This window comes from Carlito syrichta, unplaced genomic scaffold (assembly GCF_000164805.1).
Source record: "Carlito syrichta isolate Samal-C Ts95f unplaced genomic scaffold, Tarsius_syrichta-2.0.1 Scaffold154498, whole genome shotgun sequence".
Classification (NCBI taxonomy): domain Eukaryota; kingdom Metazoa; phylum Chordata; class Mammalia; order Primates; family Tarsiidae; genus Carlito; species Carlito syrichta.
This window is the reverse complement of record NW_007098594.1, coordinates 180218-199640: the sequence shown is the minus strand read 5'-3', so window position 1 is coordinate 199640 and position 19423 is coordinate 180218. Positions and strand designations below refer to the sequence as shown.

Sequence of the window (19423 nt, the reverse complement as noted above, 5' to 3'; positions counted from 1 at the left end):
ACAAAAAATTTAAAAATTAGGCCGAGCACAGTGGCTCAAGCCTGTAATCCCAGCATTTTGGGAGGCCAAGGCGAGAGGACTGCCTGAGCCTGCAGGTTCGAGACCAGCCTGGGCAACATGGTGGGCGCTCATCTCTACAATAAATCAAAATAATTGGCCAGGTGTGGTAGCATGTGCCTGTAGTTCCGGCTACTTGGAAAACTGAGGCGGAAGGATTGCCAGAGCCCAGCAGGTTGATGCTGGGATGGCCATGAGAGAGCACTGCACTCCAGCCTGGGTGACAGTGTGAGACTCTAACTCAAAAAAAAAAAAAAATGAAAGTGCATTAATTTCTATTATAGTGTCATTGCTTTTGGATCCTCCCGAAAGGCTAGAAAATGAATGCATGTAAAAATGCTTAATTATAAATGTTAAGTAAAATAATCAAGGCAGCTGGCTGAGTTGGAAGGATCAACTGAGCCCAGCAGGTCTAGGCTGCAGTGGCCGTGAGCGTGCCACTGCACTCCAGCCTGGGTGACGAAGTGAGACTGCAACTCAAAAAACAAACAAATAAATAAATAAATTAGCCAAGCATCGCCTGAGCCCAGGAGGTTAAGGCTGTGATCATGCCACTGCACTCCAGCCTGGGAGATAAAGTGAGACTCCGACTCAAAAAAAAAAAAAAAAAAAAAGTGCTTCTCAGACTTTACCCACAGAGTTCTGATTCAGCATCTCTGCAGTGTAGCCTGTGAATTTATACTCCCCAAAAGGTCTCCAGGTGATTTGGAGTAAAAGCAGGCGTGGGAACCACTGAAATGGCTTTGAAAGCAGGTCATGTATGCCAACAGGCTGTCACTCAAATAAGGGATGAAGAATGGACCCAGGGCCTCTGGGGACAGGTGAGCTGACTTATGACTTTTTTCGCTTTGTAGGCGAGGAACTGACTACTTGATCTTAGCAGCCTTTTTTTTTTCAGCCCTAAAATTCCAAGGATGCCATCTTAGGAAGGTTAAACTTGGCAGATCTGGCTAGAAGAGGCAAACGTGATATAGGTAAAGACATAGACTCATGAGCAACAAGTGGAAGAGACTGGAATTTGACTAAAGTCTAAAAAGTAGCCTTGCAGCCTGCCAGAACTAGGCCTGGTAAATCCAAAATGAATTTTCTCCTCTATTCTTACCAGGTTTATGAGACAGCAGGTTTACACTTCAGATGCTCATTTATAGAGTGCTAGACTACACTTGCTTCGTGCTAGGCTTGTGTTTTGAGGCTTACTTTGTTTGGAAAAATATTAATTTTAAATAACATCCAGGCTTAGCGTTCCCATCGTCCTAAGGGATTTCGCCTTCTAAAATACACTTCTTCTTAAGGATCAAAACCTTCAGCTGGAGTCACCTGTTCACTGTCCATCCAAATATGATATGACCCTCTTTTCCTCCCTCATCTTTGCCTTTGGACTGGAGAGGCCCATCCTTCCTTCCTCTACCATATCTCTCCTTTCCAGGAAACTACTGCCACCTTTTGGGGGGAAACCTGTTCCCCCTCTCAGCCCTGCTGAGTGAGTGAATGAATTCTCGATGCTGCTAAAATAGCAACAAACACATAATTGATCACATTGGAAGATAACAAGATGCCGATTCATTTTTTTGAAAACTAATAAGTAAAGGGGGGAAAGTTATGCATTTATCCTTCTGACCCTGTACGATCTGTACCTCCGGCTAATCAAGTAGTTGAGGAGGGAAACTCTGTCTTCACAGAAGTTAATAAAAAAGGAATGGTAAAATTAAGATATCACCACCTTGCAAACCCTAATGAATGAATGAGTCTGGGAAGCAATCATCAATGACTGCTACTAACATAAAAAGGACAGTGTGTTTCTTCTAATATCATACCCTTGCAAAAAAACCCAAAATGAACCTGAATCTGATTAAAGTCTATAAACTAATTATAATTTACAGGAAATAAAGGGTACAGAGGAGCATGCGAGAACACCACTAAAGGAATACCATCATTGTAAAATCTAGACTGTGGAAAACTTTGTAAGACAAATGACCCAGTTTTTCCAAAAAACTGCATGGAAAAAATGAGATAGAGGAAGGGAACTCTGTAGATTAAATGAGGTTTGGGAGTCATATTAGCTGATTATCAGATGTGGACTCTGTTTGGTTCCTGATTCAACAAACCTTTTAAAAATGTGAGCAATGCCTGGATATTTAATGATAGTAAGAAAATTGTTGGCTAGGTACAGTGACTCACACCTGTGATCTCAGCACTTTGGGTTGCTGAGGCAGGAGGATTGCTTGAACCCAGGAGTTCAAGACCAACCTGAGGAACATAGCAAGACCTTGTCTCTACAAAAAATATCAAAAAATTAGCCAGACATGGTGGCATGTGGTTGAGGCAGAAAGATCACCTGAGCCCAGGAGATTGAGGCTGAAGTGAGCTGAGATCGTGCCATTAAACTCTAGCCTGGGAGAGAGCGTGAGACCTCCACTAAAAAAAAGGAAAGAAAGAAAAAGAAACATGTTGACATGGAGGCACTGATCGTTTTGTAGTCATGTCTTTTGTTTGTTTTTTTTGTTTTGTTTCTAGAGACGGTTTCCCTCTGTCACTCCAGTTGGAGTGCGGAGGCCTGGTCATAGCTCACTGCAGCTTCCAGTTCCTAGGCTCAAGGGATCTTCTTGCTTTAACCTCCTGGGTAGCTGGGACTACTGATGTGTGCCACCACCCCTACCTAATTTTTAAATATTCTGTAGAGCCGAGGTCTTGCTATGTTGTCCAGACTGGTCTTGAACTCTTGGCTTCAAGAAATCTTCCCCCATTGGCCTCCCAAAATGCTAGGATTACAGGCATGAGTCACCATGCCCAGCTGGTCATGTCTTTTAAAAGGAATCCTTCTCCTTTGAGCTACATATTGAAACATTTCCAGATGAATGAAAATAATCATGAGGAATGGACAGTACAGAGAAGACTGTGATGAGCTGATAACTATTGAAGCTGGGTGATGGGTAACTGGAGGTCCATTAAACAATTCTCGACAATCGCATGTATTTGAAATTTTCCTTCCTAAAAAGTCAAATTTTAAAAAAAAAATGTTATTTTCATTTCTATTTTTTTCTCATATGTTTTTATGTTGGCCATAACTATTAGTGTGGTAACTGTTTATTATTTAACACAGATTCATCAGTTTTTACTTGTTCTTCTCTACTAGAGATAGGCAAAAGGTTTGAAGTTTTGTATGTTTTAAACTTCCTGCCCAGTCAGTCTGAAGGCTCATGAAAGCAACGACCCTCATGTTGTATCCTCCACAGGGCTAATGTCTTATATGGCATGTGAATTCTCATTTGGGAATACAGTTCGTTAAACCGCCATTCTGGAGGGGGGATTGATGGCCTGGCCTTTCATGTGTGGATACCTCAATCCTGACATCACTGTCAGGCGAGTTAGCATGAGCCACGTGATGGGTCTTAATATTGGGAAGATTGTGTTAACTGGAGCTTCATAAAGAGGACAAAAAAGTTGGAGGCTGATGAGATCTGTGCTGTGGACTGGAAAATTTTATAACGTTTACTGTGCAGTTAACACACACTCCCAAATACTCTAGTGGACAGTTCTGTTTTTAATGCTTAGACTCTCCTTACTAAGGTATGCTAGGGGAAGACAAAACCCTTAGTAAGGTGGTTACAAAACAAGATCTGCCTGGGCAACTTGGTGAGACCTCATCTCTACAATAAATCAAAAAATTAGCTGGGCATGGTAGCGCGTGCCTGTAGTTCCAGCTACTTGGAAGGCTGAGGCGGAAGGATTGCCGGAACCCAGCAGGTTGAGGCCGCGGTGGCTGGGAGTGTGCCACTGCACTCCAGCTGGGCGACAGAGTGAGACTCCAATTAAAAAATATATATATCTGTCCATTGTTCCCAGGTGTTGCCCCCAAGCCTTTGCCCTTTGCTTTTATTGTTCCCCAAACATCCGGTGTGGAAATGGTTGGTGGCTTCCTCTATGGAGGCCTGTTTAATTTTAGAGTCTCCATCTCTCTTATTTCCAGTTGCTCTAAGTTCAGACTTTCCCAGAACATCTTCAGTTTTCTTTAACTTGCACTCTGCCTTGTCTTGATGACACAGAGCCCGCAGGAGCTTGCTCGCTTGGCAAATTTACCATTCATCCTCTCATACTTCTCGCCCTGAGAGTAGCTTTTTCTTTTGCACGATGTGACAGTCTTCCCCCTTTGTCTCTCTGGTTTAACTGCCCCCCAGAGCTGAGCTTTAGGCTCGGGGAAGCAGACTTTATCCTGCCTTGATTTCTTCTTGTAGGTGAAGCAGTTTGCGGTAGATGCCTCTTTGTTCAAAAATCACTCAGTACCTGGGTCTCTCTCTTCATGTACTTTCTGCTAGATTGTACTCTCTCCCAAAAGATTTCTAGGTGGTCCTGTAGCCTGGATTGATAGAAACATATATTCTGTTTGCCTAGTCCAGATTTTAAGAGGAAATAATCATACTCAGCTATCCAAATGCTTTAGAATGTGTTCAGATTCAACAGACTGTGCAATTTTAATTTATACAAAATGTTAATTGTGATAGTAAAAGTCAAGACTTATGTAGTACTTACTAAGTGCCAGGCACTGTTTAAGTGTCTTACATGCATTACCTCATTTAGTTAGTTCTATTATTATCCCCATTTTACAGATGGAAAAACTAAAGACAGAGGGAGTAGGTCACAAAGCTAGTAAGTGGGAATGAGGCTCTGACCCTGGGTAGGCTGGCTCTGGGGTCTTCCTTTCTCACTGAGAGGCCCAGCAAAAAGAAGGAGAAGAGAAAAACCTGGATGAATGGAGAGACAGAACTACTAGAAGTTAAAGGGTAGTGAGAGAAAAATATGTGGAAAACCTTTGAATTTCTTTAAACAATTATTTTTGGGGTTCTTAAAGCTGAAGTATAGAGTTAGACTATTTGGTGGGGCACAGCAGTTTAGCAGGAAGAGCTGTGAATGAGAAGTTAGAAAACCTGACTAACCTGGGTCTTCTGCCATTTCTGTATAACACAGAAAAGTCACCTTGTCACTCTGGCCCTGTTTCCTCATCTAAAAATGAGAGAAATTATGCCTGTTGTAACCCCATCCATAGAGTAATTGTAAGAATCTATTCAACATTATTTTGAAGAAAAGCACTAGATGGAAGAAAGCTCCCATTTTTAGATGAGTTTAGGAGGACTCTGGTTTGGCATGTGAAGGTAATAAGTTCCTATTTTTGTTTTCAGGGCACTATATTTGTATGTGTCTTGAAGAACCCACGCTTAGAAATGCTGACAGCAGGCTTCAGGACAGCTGAGCCCCACTAGACACCAAGAAAACCCATGGCTCTGGCTGCACCTTTCAACATGACCAATCCACAGTAAGTGATGCTGGGATCTGCTCCCTGGATCCAGAACTGTTGCTGTAAATCTCCTGTAAGATGAGACTTTTCTAATTCAGGCAACCACTGCATGCATTTTCTTCAGCAGGAGGCCACAGAAAATGGGGAGACCTTTCAAAAGCAATACTCAAGACAAGATTAGGAGATGCTTAAAGTGAATTAACAAAATGGGAATTGAAAGGAATTTAGAAATCATGAGAGGGTTTCTAAAAGCTTGCTTTATGAAACCAGGGGCAGAACTCTTAAGAGACAACTGCTTCCAGTTCCCAAAACCTAAGATGCCCTGTGGCCAATCACTGAATCTTACCCAACACTTACTGGGCGGTCACTTATTTTGTGTTTTGCAACTGGTTAGTAAAAATACTAAGATGAAAACAACACTCCAACTACTGTACCATCGTGTCCCACCCTTTCTGGCCTATGGGCCTGGGTGCTCTGTCACATGGAGCATGCATCCATTATCTAATGCCACAGCAATGCTGTGTGATAGCCACCCATACAACCTCCGTAGAATAAGAGTTTGTTGCTCACAAGTCTTAGGTAGTCAGCTCTACTGATCTTGGCTCGGACTGCTTTTAAGTGTGGGTCTTGGCTGGCTATCAGCTGACCTAGGTGAGACTGGATCCTGTTCCACGTGTCTCTCATCCTCTAGTAGGCAAGGCTGGTCACCTTCTAATGGTGATGTTGAAAGTGCAAGAGCACACACAGACATTCACAGAGGCCTTTTCATGTTTCTGCTCATATCACGTCCGCCAACATCCCATTGGCCAAAACAAGTCACATAACTGAACACAGCATCAAGGGTTGGGGATATATACTTTTCCTTTTAATGAGAGGAACTGCAAAGTCAGATGGCAAAAGGCATTGGTTCAAGGAGAGGTAAACAACGGGACTGGATGTCGTGGCTCACACCTCATCTTAGCACTTTGAGAGGCCAAGGCAAGAGGATTGCTTGAGCCCAGGAGTTCGAGACCAGCCTGGGCAGCATAGTGAGACCTCATCTCTATAAAAAATTTAAAAATTAGCTAGGCATGGTGGCACACGCTTGTAGTGACAGCTACTTGGGAGCCTGAGGCAGAAGAATCACCTGAGCCAAGGAGGTCAAGGTTATAGTGAGCCACGATCATGCCACTACACTCCATCCTGGGTGAAAGAGTGAGACCCCAACTCAAAAAACAAACAAGCAAACAAACAAACAAAAAATAGAGCCATTAATACATTTTGTCTACCATACTGTTCTTTAAATTCAAGACCAAGCTGTAGTTTCAATATAGGCTCTAAACTGTGGGACTTCACTACCACCAAAGGAGACCTTATCTCTCTGCTGAGATGAGCACATGGCCAGAGATGGTGCTGAGCCACTATGACCACTGCAGAAGAGGAACAAAGAGCAGAAGAGCTAGCAAGGCAGGAGTAGTTTGTTGCAGGCTTCTCAGAGCCTCCTCTGGTTAGTTTCTGAAACCTTCCCTTCATGAACACTTTATTGATCAGAAAGTTCTCTTTGTTCAGTTTAGCAACCCATAGTTTCCTTGAGTAGTCCAGAAGAAAAGAGAACAAATTCAACCCAGCATCTACTTTTAGGGAAACGTTTGGGGGAGCTGGGATTCCCCTCGTAAACACCCACACTTTTCTATCAGTTGTTGAGAAACATAGAAGCCTCACATCCTATGACTCTTTCTTCTAAAGATCTTGAGTCATTTTGCAAATGTCACGCAATGATGAGTACCATTATCTGTGCTTGACAAGTAGCAAAAAGTACAGGTTTAAATAAGGCCTACAAAAGGGAATCGGGGCACTGGAAATTAGTAGTCTACCCAGCCAATCTGTGGCATTCAGATAAAAATCCCACTTTTCCCTCAATGATTGGATGATCCAAGCAAAAAAGAAATAAGCAAATTCAGAGCTGAATTTCCTGAATAACAACCGCTGAGTATTATTGGTTACATGTCAATGGACGTTAGAAAAGTTTAGAATTTAGAGCTCCCCACCCACGTGTGTGGCCTTGTCATTCCAGAGCGCCTTTGACCTGCTCCATATTTCTCTTATCCATCTCAGAACATAGGGTGAGAAGGAATGGTCTTTAGGGAGCATCTATTTCACCTCCTCGTGTCCAGTTCAAGAAACTGAGACCCAGGAGGGAGCTCTATAGAAGTTGGCATTCATGCCAGCACCAGAGCCCAATAACAGTTTATAGCAGACTAGGCTGCCACCTCATTATTAAAGCTGTGCCCTCATTACCCTGTGTACTGACCCTCAATGTTCCCTCAAAGATTTAATTTTTACTCCTCTCCCTTGTACCATTTTCCTTTCTAACACTCATTGTTTGGCCAGAGGCAAAGACCCAGCCCCTAGATTCCGTAGGATGAGACAGGGCCAAGGGTATGCTGACAGACAAAAGATGGCACCCCAGGAAGTTAAAGCAAAAGCAAAACGTTCTAATCTGGTCTCTCTCAAGAGGTTCGCAGTTGGTATTTGGGCAGGATAGTCTTTAGTTGTTAGCCACCATGCAAGATGTGTAATGTCCCCACCCCTACCTAAATGTCAATAGTGACTTCCTGTGGTCATTGTAGCAAACAAAAATCCCTCCACAATTTGCCAAATACCCACTGGTGAGTTGGGGGATGGTACAACCCTGGCTGGGATGCTCAGGAATGCCAGGGAGTTATCAGTTATTGGCAGTGCCTGAGGTGGCCTGACAGTAACCTAGAAAGAGACCACACCTCAGACATTTGGTCAAATGACCCCATTTTCTGCTTCCAACTTTAGAAAGGGAGATATGGTAGGACCGGTTCAAACAGGAAGGGAGTGGCAGCCAGGGACAGCTGGACCCTGCTGTCCTCACCACCTCAAGTCCCACTAGACCTTACCAAGTCTCCTAGTAGGCTTCCCAACCACCATAGTCCACCCAGCTGTGAACAAAAGCCTCTTTTCTCTATTGTGGTACAGAGGATGGAGACATTTCAAAGAGGCTTTACAAAGAAACCCAGGAGACACTTGAAAAGAATGAACTACTCCCAGGTAAAGTTCAGTGACCCAAAATCCTAAAAGCCTAAGCCACAGTTTTGCTGGTTGGCAGAGTTATCCATCCGGGTCTTGACTTCCCCTTAAAAAGGACCCTGCCCCCAGAGCTCATATTTGTGAATCTTAGCAATTCCTCTTCCCATTATTCCTCCTTTGCCCCCACAGTTGAAGGAGATAGGACTGGTTAGGGCTTCAGTCCAGTCCTTGGGTGGCCAGTGGGGAAGAGTAGGAACCTCAAGCTTCCCCAACCCTCTACCAGCACAGCATCAATTCTGGTGCATTCTTCCTCCCTCCCTTCACCTCTCCCTCTCTCCACAATCATGGCATAGATTCTGGTGCGTTCTCCCTCCCTCCCTCTCTTCCTCTCTCCCTCCCTCACTCCACCTCCCTTCCTCACTCTACATGGATCCCATAGTGTGTGGGCTCTTGGTTTCTGAGTAGAAGGAGGTAAGGGCCACTCTTTTGAATTAGGGACTCATGTATAGATTCTGGTGTACTCTCCCTTCTTTCCCTGAGGAATGGAAGCGTTTTTATGGTCTTAGGGATAACTCTTCCCTGTTGTTCCTCCTCTCCAACTCAGGCCTGCCATAGAAGGAGGAATTTCCGAAGTAGAGATCATCTCCCAACAAGTAGACGAAGAAACCAAGAGCATTGCTCCTGTGCAGCTGGTGAACTTTGCCTATCGGGACTTGCCCCTGGCTGCTGTTGACCTCTCCACGGCGGGCTCACAGCTCCTGTCAAATCTGGACGAAGATTACCAAAGAGAAGGGTAGGTGCTGGGACCGCTGAGCTGGCTAGCAAGTCTCTTGCATAACTCCCTGGGTTTCCATGGGTACCTCCCAAGAAGCAGCAGCAGAAATGAGAGATGCTAAATAGTAGGAAACCAAAAGTTCACATCAGGCCACTCAGGCCCTTTTTCTCCCTAGACATTATTTCCTTAGAAAATGGCATTGAGCACAGGAAAATACCTGTCACTGCTAGACAGCCTGACATTTGATTGGAAATCAGAGAATCATAAAATTTGTTTTAGGACTGAAGCACTCCTTAATGGCCCACCCAACTCACTCCCTGTACACTTGGGAAACAGGAGACCCATGGGATTTAGGAATTTGGCCAAGGTCACAGATCCCCAAAAGGATACACTTGACCTACACTTTCTCTTTATCAATCCGACTCTCACTGGAAAGAGACCAGAAAGAACATAGTCTGCATGCAGTAACAAGCTTAGCATGTAAGGAACTTCAGGAGAATTCAGCTAGAAGCTTGGCAGACATGAGCATCCTCCCTTTCCAGTGAGAACATGCAGGATACATGAGTCCCTAATTCAAAAGAGTGGCCCTTACCTCCTCCTACTCAGAAACCAAGAGCCCACACACTATGGGATCCATGCAGAGTGAGGAAGAAAAGCTGTCCCACCCCCAACTCTGTCTCATGCTGATGATGTGCTGCTTCTGGCCACAGTTCTGGTCCTGTTTGCTTCTGGCCTTCACCCCTGTATACCCCAGTCTCCAATTCAAACCGAGGGGCTGAGCTGGCACATCATGCCAGCTCAGCTGTATCATTGCCTTTCCCTGCCTGTCTCTGCCTCCCCAGCCCAAGCACCTTGTCAGTCATTTGGATGCCTTTGTTTCCTAGTCCATTTCTCTTTTGCCTAGTCTGTCTTACAAACATCCTTTTTGAAAGAGGATGGTAGAGTGTTAGAGCTGGGGGGTGGGCACACCAGTTTGATTTGATGCCCAGTTTTTGGGGAGATGGGTGTAGCTGAGGGCCAGAGAGGGGCAGGAATGGGTCCTAGCAGGTCAAACTTCCTACTCCCACCAGGACTTTCCCCAGCTCTGCCCCATATGTCTTAGACACAGATTTATAACCATTGGACAGGACCTTAGGAACAAGTTCTGAGCTACTTTCCTTTCCCAAGTGTCTGTAAACATTTTGGAACATGCTGTCTGCTTTGAATATAAAAATGAAAGGTTGCCAGGTATCTTAGATGCAAATGAGAAGCCTTAGCTAAAGCTAAATTTGCAGAGCTTGGATTCCCTGTGCTTGTTTCTTGAAGAGACTCCCTTCCCATGAAACCATACACCCTCTTTTGCAGAAACTATGCCCCAGTGGTTTTCTCTGAAAAATATACATTTTCCAAGTATTGTACATATTTTCAGCAAGGCATTGAAAAAAAAGGATAGGAAAGCAGGTGGGAGATGGCTAAGGGCTGTCTGGCAGTGGTAGCGCTGTCCTGAGCTCTGACAGAGCAGGGTTGGCTTCTCCAAGGTTCCCACTGACTTGAAGACTGGGCTAAATCATGAGGTCCCTGAGCCAGGGCCAGCTTCAGGCGTGTATGATCTGTGCGGTAGCTCAGGACCTGATACTGAGAAGGGCCCCAACGCTTGGCTTAATGCTGTGCTGCTGCTGTCTTGAAATTCTTAAGGAGCTAAACATTTTCATGGGGTTCTGAATTATGTAGGTGGTTGGGTCTGTCTCTGAGCACCGGTAAGTCACTGTATCACTGCACTCTGGCGGTCGAAGGTGGTAGTGCAGCCTCCCAACGCCCTGGCTGTTCTCAAGGTCTTTCCTGCCCTGGCCTGAGCCTATGTTAGGCCCCTTTCAGGTTTACAATCGGATGGCATGCAGAGGAGCGGGAAGACCTCCAAAGATCCTGGTTTGGAGCAATGTCCACATCTGACCCCTGTGGGCATTACGGCACTGCGGGTAGACCACGCTATGGGTGTCCTACCCTTTCAAATGTACCACACTGTGGAGTACCCCTCCCTGGTATAACTCCTGCCAGGTGTATCCTGTGAGCTCCAAGGGGAAGACTGGCAGAGGCCCTGTTTTATCATTCTGTTAGCCTCTGAGTTGGGCATCTGCAAGGTTTCTTCAAATACAAACGAATACAAATGAAGTGCCCGCAAGGCAGAGAGGCCCTTGATTTGATTCAAATCTCCAGGTGTGCCCAGGAAAGCTGTTCCTGTTGGGCAAATAGGAAGCAGCCCTGCAAAGGGATTTGCCTCGCTGCTGGAGCTCTCTGCAGGGGAGGCCAGTTGGCAGCCAGAGGGCTTCCTGGAGGAAGTAAGAGCAGGCCCAGGACAGACGCCAGGGAAAAAATGAAACAAAACATAAACACACGGCAAAGGGGGAAAAGTCTCTCTTCACAAGGCTTCTTGGCTCTTGCTGCATTTCCTGGGGTTTTCCCAAAATTTCCAACCTGGTCTTTCTGAAGTAACAGAAAACAGGAGGCCCTGTTTACAGCTCTGAGCTCGGTTTAAGACTTGTGAAAATGCTTCTTCCCACAAAGGGCGGTGATATATACAAGAATGAGTCTTTAATGTTGGGAAGGAAGAGACCTCAGGGACCCTAGCAAGAAAGTGTCCAGCGGCTCAGTTGCCTGCCCCTCACTGCTCTCAAGCTCAGTGATATTTCAGTGAATCTGAGACTGGAAGAGACCTTAGAAAGTATCTATTCCAGACATTCTCATAGGACACCAGGGCCCAGAGAGTAGAAGGAACTTGCCCAGGGTCATACAGTGACAGAGACAGGAACTGAGCCCGATTTCCTTTTACTCTTGAGCCTGGCTGGCACCACCGGGCTTCCAGTTGTCACCTGTCCCTTTACAACGTCACCCTTGTGACTGTGGATAACATACTTTGCCTGTGTGATACCACTGCTAGCTACCCTATCCAGTGCCTTTAACAACCCAGCATGCTTTAAAAAAAAAAAAAAACTTAAAAAAAGATTGCAGTAAAATGCACATAGCATAAAGTTGATCATCTTAACTATTTTTTTTTTTTAGTTGGAGTCTCACTCTGTCACCCAGGCTGGAGTGCAGTGGCACACTCATGGCCACCGCAGCCTTGACCTCTGGGCTCAAGCAATCCTTCCGCCTCAGCCTTCCAAGTAGCTGGAACTATAGGCACGTGCCACCATGCCCAGCTAATTTTTTGATTTATTGTAGAGACGAGTCTCACCAAGTTGCCCATGCTGGTCTCAAACCTCTGGGCTCAGACCATCCTCTTGCCTCCACCTCCCAAAGTGCTGGGATGACAGGCATGAGCCACCATGCCTGGCCATCTAAACCATTTTTAAGTGTACATTTCAGTGGCGCTAAGTTCATTCACATTGTCATGTGACTGTCAGCACCATCCATCTCCAGAACTTTTCATCTTGCAAAACGGAAACTCTAAACCCATTACAGAGTAGACAACTTCCCATTTCCCCATCCTCCAGCCTCCGGCAACCATCATTCTACTTTCTGTCTCGAATCTGACTGTTCTATTTACCTCATATAAATGGAATCATTCAGTAATTGTCCTTTTGTGTCTGGCTTATTTCATTTAGCGTAATGTTTTCAAGGTTTACTCATGTTGTAGCAGGTGTCAGAATTTCTTTCCTTTTTAAGGCCGAATAATATTCCATTGTATGGATATGCCACATTTTGTCAGTGGACACACTCCAGACTGAACTATCTTCTCAAATCCTTCCACATTTTGACTGTTGTGAAGAATGCTGTGAACATAAGTGTACTCACATCTTTCCCTGAGACCTTGCTTTCAATGCTTCTGGGTATATACCCAGAAGTGGAATTGCTGGATCACGTGATAATTCTAATTTTTAACTTTTAGAGGGACTTCCGTACTGTTTTCCACAGCGGCTACACCATTGTACATTTCCTCCAAGAGTACACAGGGCTCCGGTTTCCCTATATCTTCACCAACACTTGTTACTTTCCATTTTTGGGACTGCAGTCATCCTGAGGGTGTGAGGTGGTTTGGTGTCCATTTCCCCTTTTGCTCATGAAAGCCCTGTGAGGTAAGTAAAAAGGAACAGTCACCTTCACGTGGGAAAGTTCACAGGCATGGGGGAAGAGCCCCATCTTGGTCTGGCTCTCTGACTTGCCTGGGAGCCCTTGGTCCTCCTCACATTCCTGCCTGGCAGAACCCAAACTGCAGAGCTGTCTGTGATGGCCTCACCCAGGCTGCTGAGGGCTCAGGAAGGGAAATCACACCAGCAGCTTGGTGCCTCCCCAGACTTAAGGTCTCCAGCCTCAACTTGGTTTTCGGTTTAGCCTGACAGTCCTCCTCTATGGCCCTGGTTAGTCTTGAGTTGACTAGTCCTAATCGCTTCCGTTTGCCTCAGGTCCCCTCACTCTTGGCCTCAGCAGATGACCTCCTCTGCTTGTTCTCTCGGAAAGTAGCAGCAGTCATGAACGGGCCGCAGAACACCAAGTCTCTCCCTTCCTCCCTCTTGGGTCACCCTGTCTCCTGAGCTCTGAGTCCCTTCCCCCTCCTACCTTCCTAACTTGCTCTGTCCATCACCTCCTCACTCGATCTCATCACACCCTCAAGGCTCTCATGTCTTCCCTTGATTCCGTGTCACCATTGACTACCGCACCTCTCTTTTTCTTTGCAAACTTCTTGAGAGCCTCTTTGACCCCTGCCATTCCCTCTTCCCCCCACTATTCATTTCTCAATCTGCTGCAGTTTTACTTCAACCCCATCCACACCATGGAAACTCCTCAAGGGCATCAACCACTTCCTAGTTGATAGAATTCTTATGTTATCCTTCACCCAGAATTTGAAACTGTCAGTCACCCCCTCCCTCTCACATCTCCCTGTGTCTGCTGTTATAACCACACTCCCCTGATTTTCTTCCTCCTCCTCTAGCTATTCTGTCTAGGCCTTTTAAAAATTCTTTTTCTGGCTGGGCGCATGGCTTATGCCTGTAATCTCAGCACTTTGGAAGGCCAAAGCAAGAGGATTTCTTGAGCCCAGGACTTCGAGACCAGCCTGGGCAACATAGTAAGAACTGTGTCTACAAAAAAATAAAAAACTATCAGGGCATAGTGGCATGTACCTGTAGCCCCAGCTACTGGAGAGACTGATGCAGAAGCAGGAGATTGAAGCTGTGGTGAGTAGTGATTATGCCACTACACTCTAGCCTGGGTGACAGAGTGAGACCCTGACTCAAAAAAAATTTTTTTTTAAATAAAACAAAAATATATATATTTTTCCCTCTGTCTGTTCTTTAAATGTTAGGGTTCTTCATTTTCTTCTTTGGCCATTTTTCACTCTACTAGTTCTTCACATTGGGTAATTTCATCCATTTCCATAACTTAATGTCTTTCAACTGGTAACATTCAAAGTCATGTCTCTAACCCAAATCCCTATCTCTCTTAAACTCCCAGCTCATATCCAACTGCTTCCTGGACATCTTAACAGGAAGCCCAAACAAACCTCAGAATCCTGACAAGTGTGCATGCAAGTATCTATTCTTCTGTCTCTCAATTGGCTGCATATTTAGGAACTGTTCTTGTCTCCATCCAAGTAATTGCTAAAAATAATAATTAAAAAAAACATAGCCTTTATAGTGACAGCACTCGAATCCATCCTGAGGAACCTGCCCATCCTGGTCATCTCAAACCCAGCATACCCCAAACTGAACGATCTTTTCTCAAAATGTGTTTCCTATGACCCCAGCCAGTAGAACCTAGCTGGATATTGCCTGGCCTCACCAACCCATTATTATCAAAATGAGCCACACATGCATTTTGGCCTATTTACAACCACCATAAACCTTCTTTCTGCTGTGATAGGAACCAGTGGTTTCCAAGACACCCGTGAAGCCTACCAGTCAGTCACGGTCACTGCTGGAGTTTGTGTCCTCCTCTTCCCTTGCCCTGGCTTCCTCTTGTCCACACCCACTGCCCATGAAGCCACTGCTTCTGATGGCTTCCATCATGGGAATGATAGTGCCACATCCAGGGCCTTCAGAAACCAAGAGCCCATGCAGTGTGGGCTCCGTGCAGGGTGAGGAAGAAAAGCTGCCCCACCCTCGATTCTATCCCCTGCTGTTGATGTGCTGCTTATGGCCACAGCTCTGGTCCTGTTTACTTCTGGCCTTCACCCCTCTAAACCCCAGTCTCCAATTCAACCCAGGGGGCTGAGCTGGTACATCATGCCAGTTGTGTCATGCCTTTCTCCCCCTGCCTCCCCAACCCAAGTTCCTCCCTCCTTCAATAGTGATAACACATATACCTCCCTGCATGTCCACAAGGTGAACAGTCACCCAAGGGAGGAACAGAGGGGTGGCTGAACTCCAGCTGAGCTGGCCATAATTCTCTACTTCGTGGAGAACCTGAGGAACCAGCCAGGTTTGTCTCCTTCATACCTCATGTTCTTTTTCTTTTTTTTCTTTTTGAGTTGGAGTCTCACTCTGTCACCCAGACTGGAATGCAGTGGCAAACTCACAGCCACCGCAGTCTTGACCTGCTGGGATCAGGCGACCCTTCCGCCTCAGCCTTTCAAGTAGCTGGAACTACAGGCATGTGCCATCACATTCAGCTAATTTTTAGATTTATTGTAGAGACGAGGTCTTGCCAAGTTGCCCAAGCTAGTCTCGAACCCCTGAGTTCAGGCAAACCTCTTGCCTCCACCTCCCAAAGTGCTGGGATTACAGGTGTGAGCCCCGCACCCAGCTAATGGCTCATGTTCTGTGATCTTCAAGTCCTATAAATTTCTGCTGCCTTAATATCTCTTTACTACACCGTTCTTCTCACCAAAGACTGGTAACTCCGTCAGCCAGTTGCTTTGGGTTGCATGTATCAGAACACCCATCTCAAACATGGAGTAACGTATCATGGAGTAGTGTATAATCCAGAGCTAGGGCAACTTTGAGGTTGGTCCAGAGACTCACCAGTATCAACATGGACCAGATTCCTGACATCTCTCCCCTCTGCTGTCAACAGTGTTGGTTAATCCTGACACTATCAGGTTTCCTCCATGCCTTGTGGGAGGGCTGCCTGTGGTCATCAGGCTACATCCTTCCTCAGTCATGTCTGGCAAGCGAGAATGGCTGCCCATTGTTCTCTTTTGAGAGCAACAAAGAACTTTCCCAGAAGCCCCATGAGCTCTGTCCTCGTATCTCATTGGTTCGAATCGGGTCACATAGCAAGGTACATGGGACAATCCATATGCCAATCAGGTCTACCCCTTGAACTACATCATATCCCAAAATACTGTGCTGTTTCCCCAGTGGGGCAGGGGTAGTGTGGATATCAGGGAATCCTCAGCAATGTCTTTAAGGGAGCCATGTCTCCATTCATAGCCTTCAATGGAGAACTAGCTCTAAATTTCATTCAGCCTTTCTCGCCATTGTTTGGTTTGGGAAAAGTCTGTCCTCTTAGACTGTTTCTTCAATAACTCGGTCAATTGATGCTTTCATTCCAATGCAATTTGATCTGTGTCCATTGTTCTGGTGGGCAATGCTGGGGCTTTGTGTTTACATGTAACCAGATCCCCTTAGTCTTTGTTCTCATTCTTTGGCACTGGATGTCACCCCATTCAACAGTGAGAAAGTGAGGTACAGAGCTGCTTCTCAGGGAACCAACTTTCTACCTTTAGAAGCGAGACTTTGAGTTTGCAAGAGACTCACTCATGGTACAGACTGGACGTTTTGCTTTCTCTTAATCATCGAAGGTTTGGTTGGTTTTCTGGGTCTGGGCAAGACAAGAAGTCACAAAAGGCAGAAAATCCATAGACACCTGGTCTCTACCCTAGGGAGACCCGCAGCCCCATAGGACAGAAGATTCACAGAAGCCCATTCTGTGCCCTGGAGAGGCCCACAGCCCTATAGGAGGGACTGTGGTGACAGCATGTGTGTTGAGGAAGACAGTGTAAGACATGCCATGAGACTTTATGGTCACGTACAGAGATAGTACTTCCCATCTTTTTGGTTAAAGAGGGCGTGCAGAGAGGGTCATGGGAGAGTAGGTGGGATGGTCTCTGTCAAAAATAAAAAGAGGCCGGGCACGGTGGCTCAAGCCTGTAATCTCAGCACTTTAGAAGAGGATTGCCTGAGCTCAGGGGTTCAAGACCAGCCTGGGCAACTTGGTGAGACCTCGCCTCTACAGTATATCAAAAATTAGCTGGGCCTGGTAGTGCACACCTATAGTTATAGCTACTTGAAAAGCTGAAGTGGAAGGATCACCTAAGCCCAGCAGGCTGATATTGGGGTGGCGATGAGCTTGCCACTGCACTCCAACCTGGGTGACAGAGTGAGACTCTGACTCAAAAAAATAAAAATTAGAGCCGGGCTCGGTGGCTCAGCCTGTAATCCCACACCTTTGGGAGGCTGAGGTGAGTGAATTGCCTGAGCCCGCGGGTTCGAGACCTGCCTGGGCAGTGAGACCTCATCTCTACAGTAAATCAAAAAATCAGCTGGGTGTGGTGGCGCATGCCTGTAATTCCGGCTACTCGGAAGGCTGAGGCGGAAGGATCGCTGGAGCCCAGCAGGCCGAGGCTGCGGTGGCCGGGAGCGGCCACTGCACTCCAGTCTGGACAACAGAGTGAGACTCCAACTCAAAAAATAAAAAAAAATAAAAATTAAAATTAAAATTAAAATTAAAAATTAAAATGAAGTAATAAATGAAAGCTATTCAGTACTTAGCAAGATCATAATTTCTGTCTTGGGGTTCTAAAGGTCTCCTGACAGGTCAGGGCTGGACTCCCAGGCAGGAGAAGCTTGGAGGAAGTTTGGGTCTTGGGTAGATATAAAAAGGCGTATTATTACTTAGAGATAATGTAAACGGCGTATTTCTGACAGAACTTCACACTCACAGGAAAAAAAAAAAACATAATGGGGGCACAGGGATATTTTTTGAGATGTCAGGTTAGAAAAATAAGACAGACCCAATATAGCAAACATCTCTAAATAAGGACTGAAATAATTTTAGGTATTCCAGCAAGCAAAGGCTGAGGACAAAGGGAAGGGAGGGGTAGAGACCTACTAAGCCACAGTCCAAAATACAGCTCTCTCTTCCTGTGCTGTCTAACTTGAGGACCACATTCTCCAGAAAGTCTTCTGCCCCTCTCCCCACCCAGACCAGGGCCTCATCTCAGGGTATCCATAACGCTTTGCCTGTCTCTGTCACCATACCCAGGAATGATACTGAGCTTTTTTCCTCTCTGAAATGTAGCAGGAAAAATAGAGAGATCGTGACACCGAGACTATTATAGGAAGTGGTACTTTATTACTCTGGCTAGCACAGCGGGCCAAGAATTTCATGCATCCAAATCAAGCTCGAGCACCCCAGAACAGGAGCCGTGGGGTCTTATACCCTCGTTTAGGTAAGGGATGGGGGTCGTGTTGAGTGATTACATACTTCCTTTGGAATCTTACAAGGTTGTACTTAGCAAAATTAGATTTTTCAAAGAACAAATTGTTTCCGGGAACTGCAGGCTTGTAAACCGTCAACTTCAGAAGGGAGGGTTTTGGATAAGTCTGTGAATTAGCCACTCTTTTTGCATATCCATTAAATGGCTAGACTTTGGGCCATTTGGCCTTTCCCATCAAAACCTGCCTGGTGTCCTAGCGGGTCTTTAAAGTTGCAACTTGCCTTTCAAAAGGAAATACCTTTAACTGCTATCAACTCCTTTTCCTGCCCTGGGCTAGTGATTGCCATGAGGCCAACTGCTGATCCTGAACCAGCTACATGTTTCTGTGTTTATTCACCCAATTATACAAGAAATATATTTGACCATTTGCCGCATCCTGCCACAGTATGAGTCTATTTCCAGTGCTGGGCCAGGGTCTCCATCAGGGCAGGGAACAGATCATCTGAGCCTAGAACAGAGGGGTGTTGACTGAAGAAGGAATGACATGAATGAGTGAAAGGGTAGAGTTGTGTGAAGATAAGGATTAGAAGAAAAGGGGAAGCCCAGTTCCATTTGGAGAGAGTTGGGAGCTGGTTCCCAGATCTCTGTGGAGTTGAGGAGGAGCCACCATTCCGGAAGGGACTGGGCTTCTGCCTCAAAAGTCAAGGCTGTGGTCTGTGGCTGGCCCACCTCGGAGCTTCCCAGCTAATTCTACGCCCTCCTCACAAAGCCATCCCAAAAGAAAGAAATCACATTTGCCTCAGAACATGCCAGCTTCACTTGGTCAGATTTCAGCTCCCATTAGAAGAAGGAAAAGCAGCCGGGCTCAGTGGCTCAGCCTGTAATCCCGCGCCTTTGGGAGGCTGAGGTG

General features: G+C 45.8%; 1 protein-coding gene across 1 annotated transcript in view; it reads left to right on the top strand.

Annotated features, from left to right (window-relative positions):
• Positions 1 to 5228: 5228 nt before the first annotated feature.
• Positions 5229 to 19423, top strand: part of TMEM266 (transmembrane protein 266) — a 74596-nt gene continuing 60401 nt past the window's right edge. The window contains exons 1-2 of the mRNA XM_021709045.1: positions 5229 to 5365; positions 8988 to 9176. Coding sequence (XP_021564720.1) covers positions 5328 to 5365; positions 8988 to 9176 — 227 coding nt within the window. The 5' untranslated portion in view covers positions 5229 to 5327. The remainder of the gene's footprint in view (positions 5366 to 8987; positions 9177 to 19423) is intronic.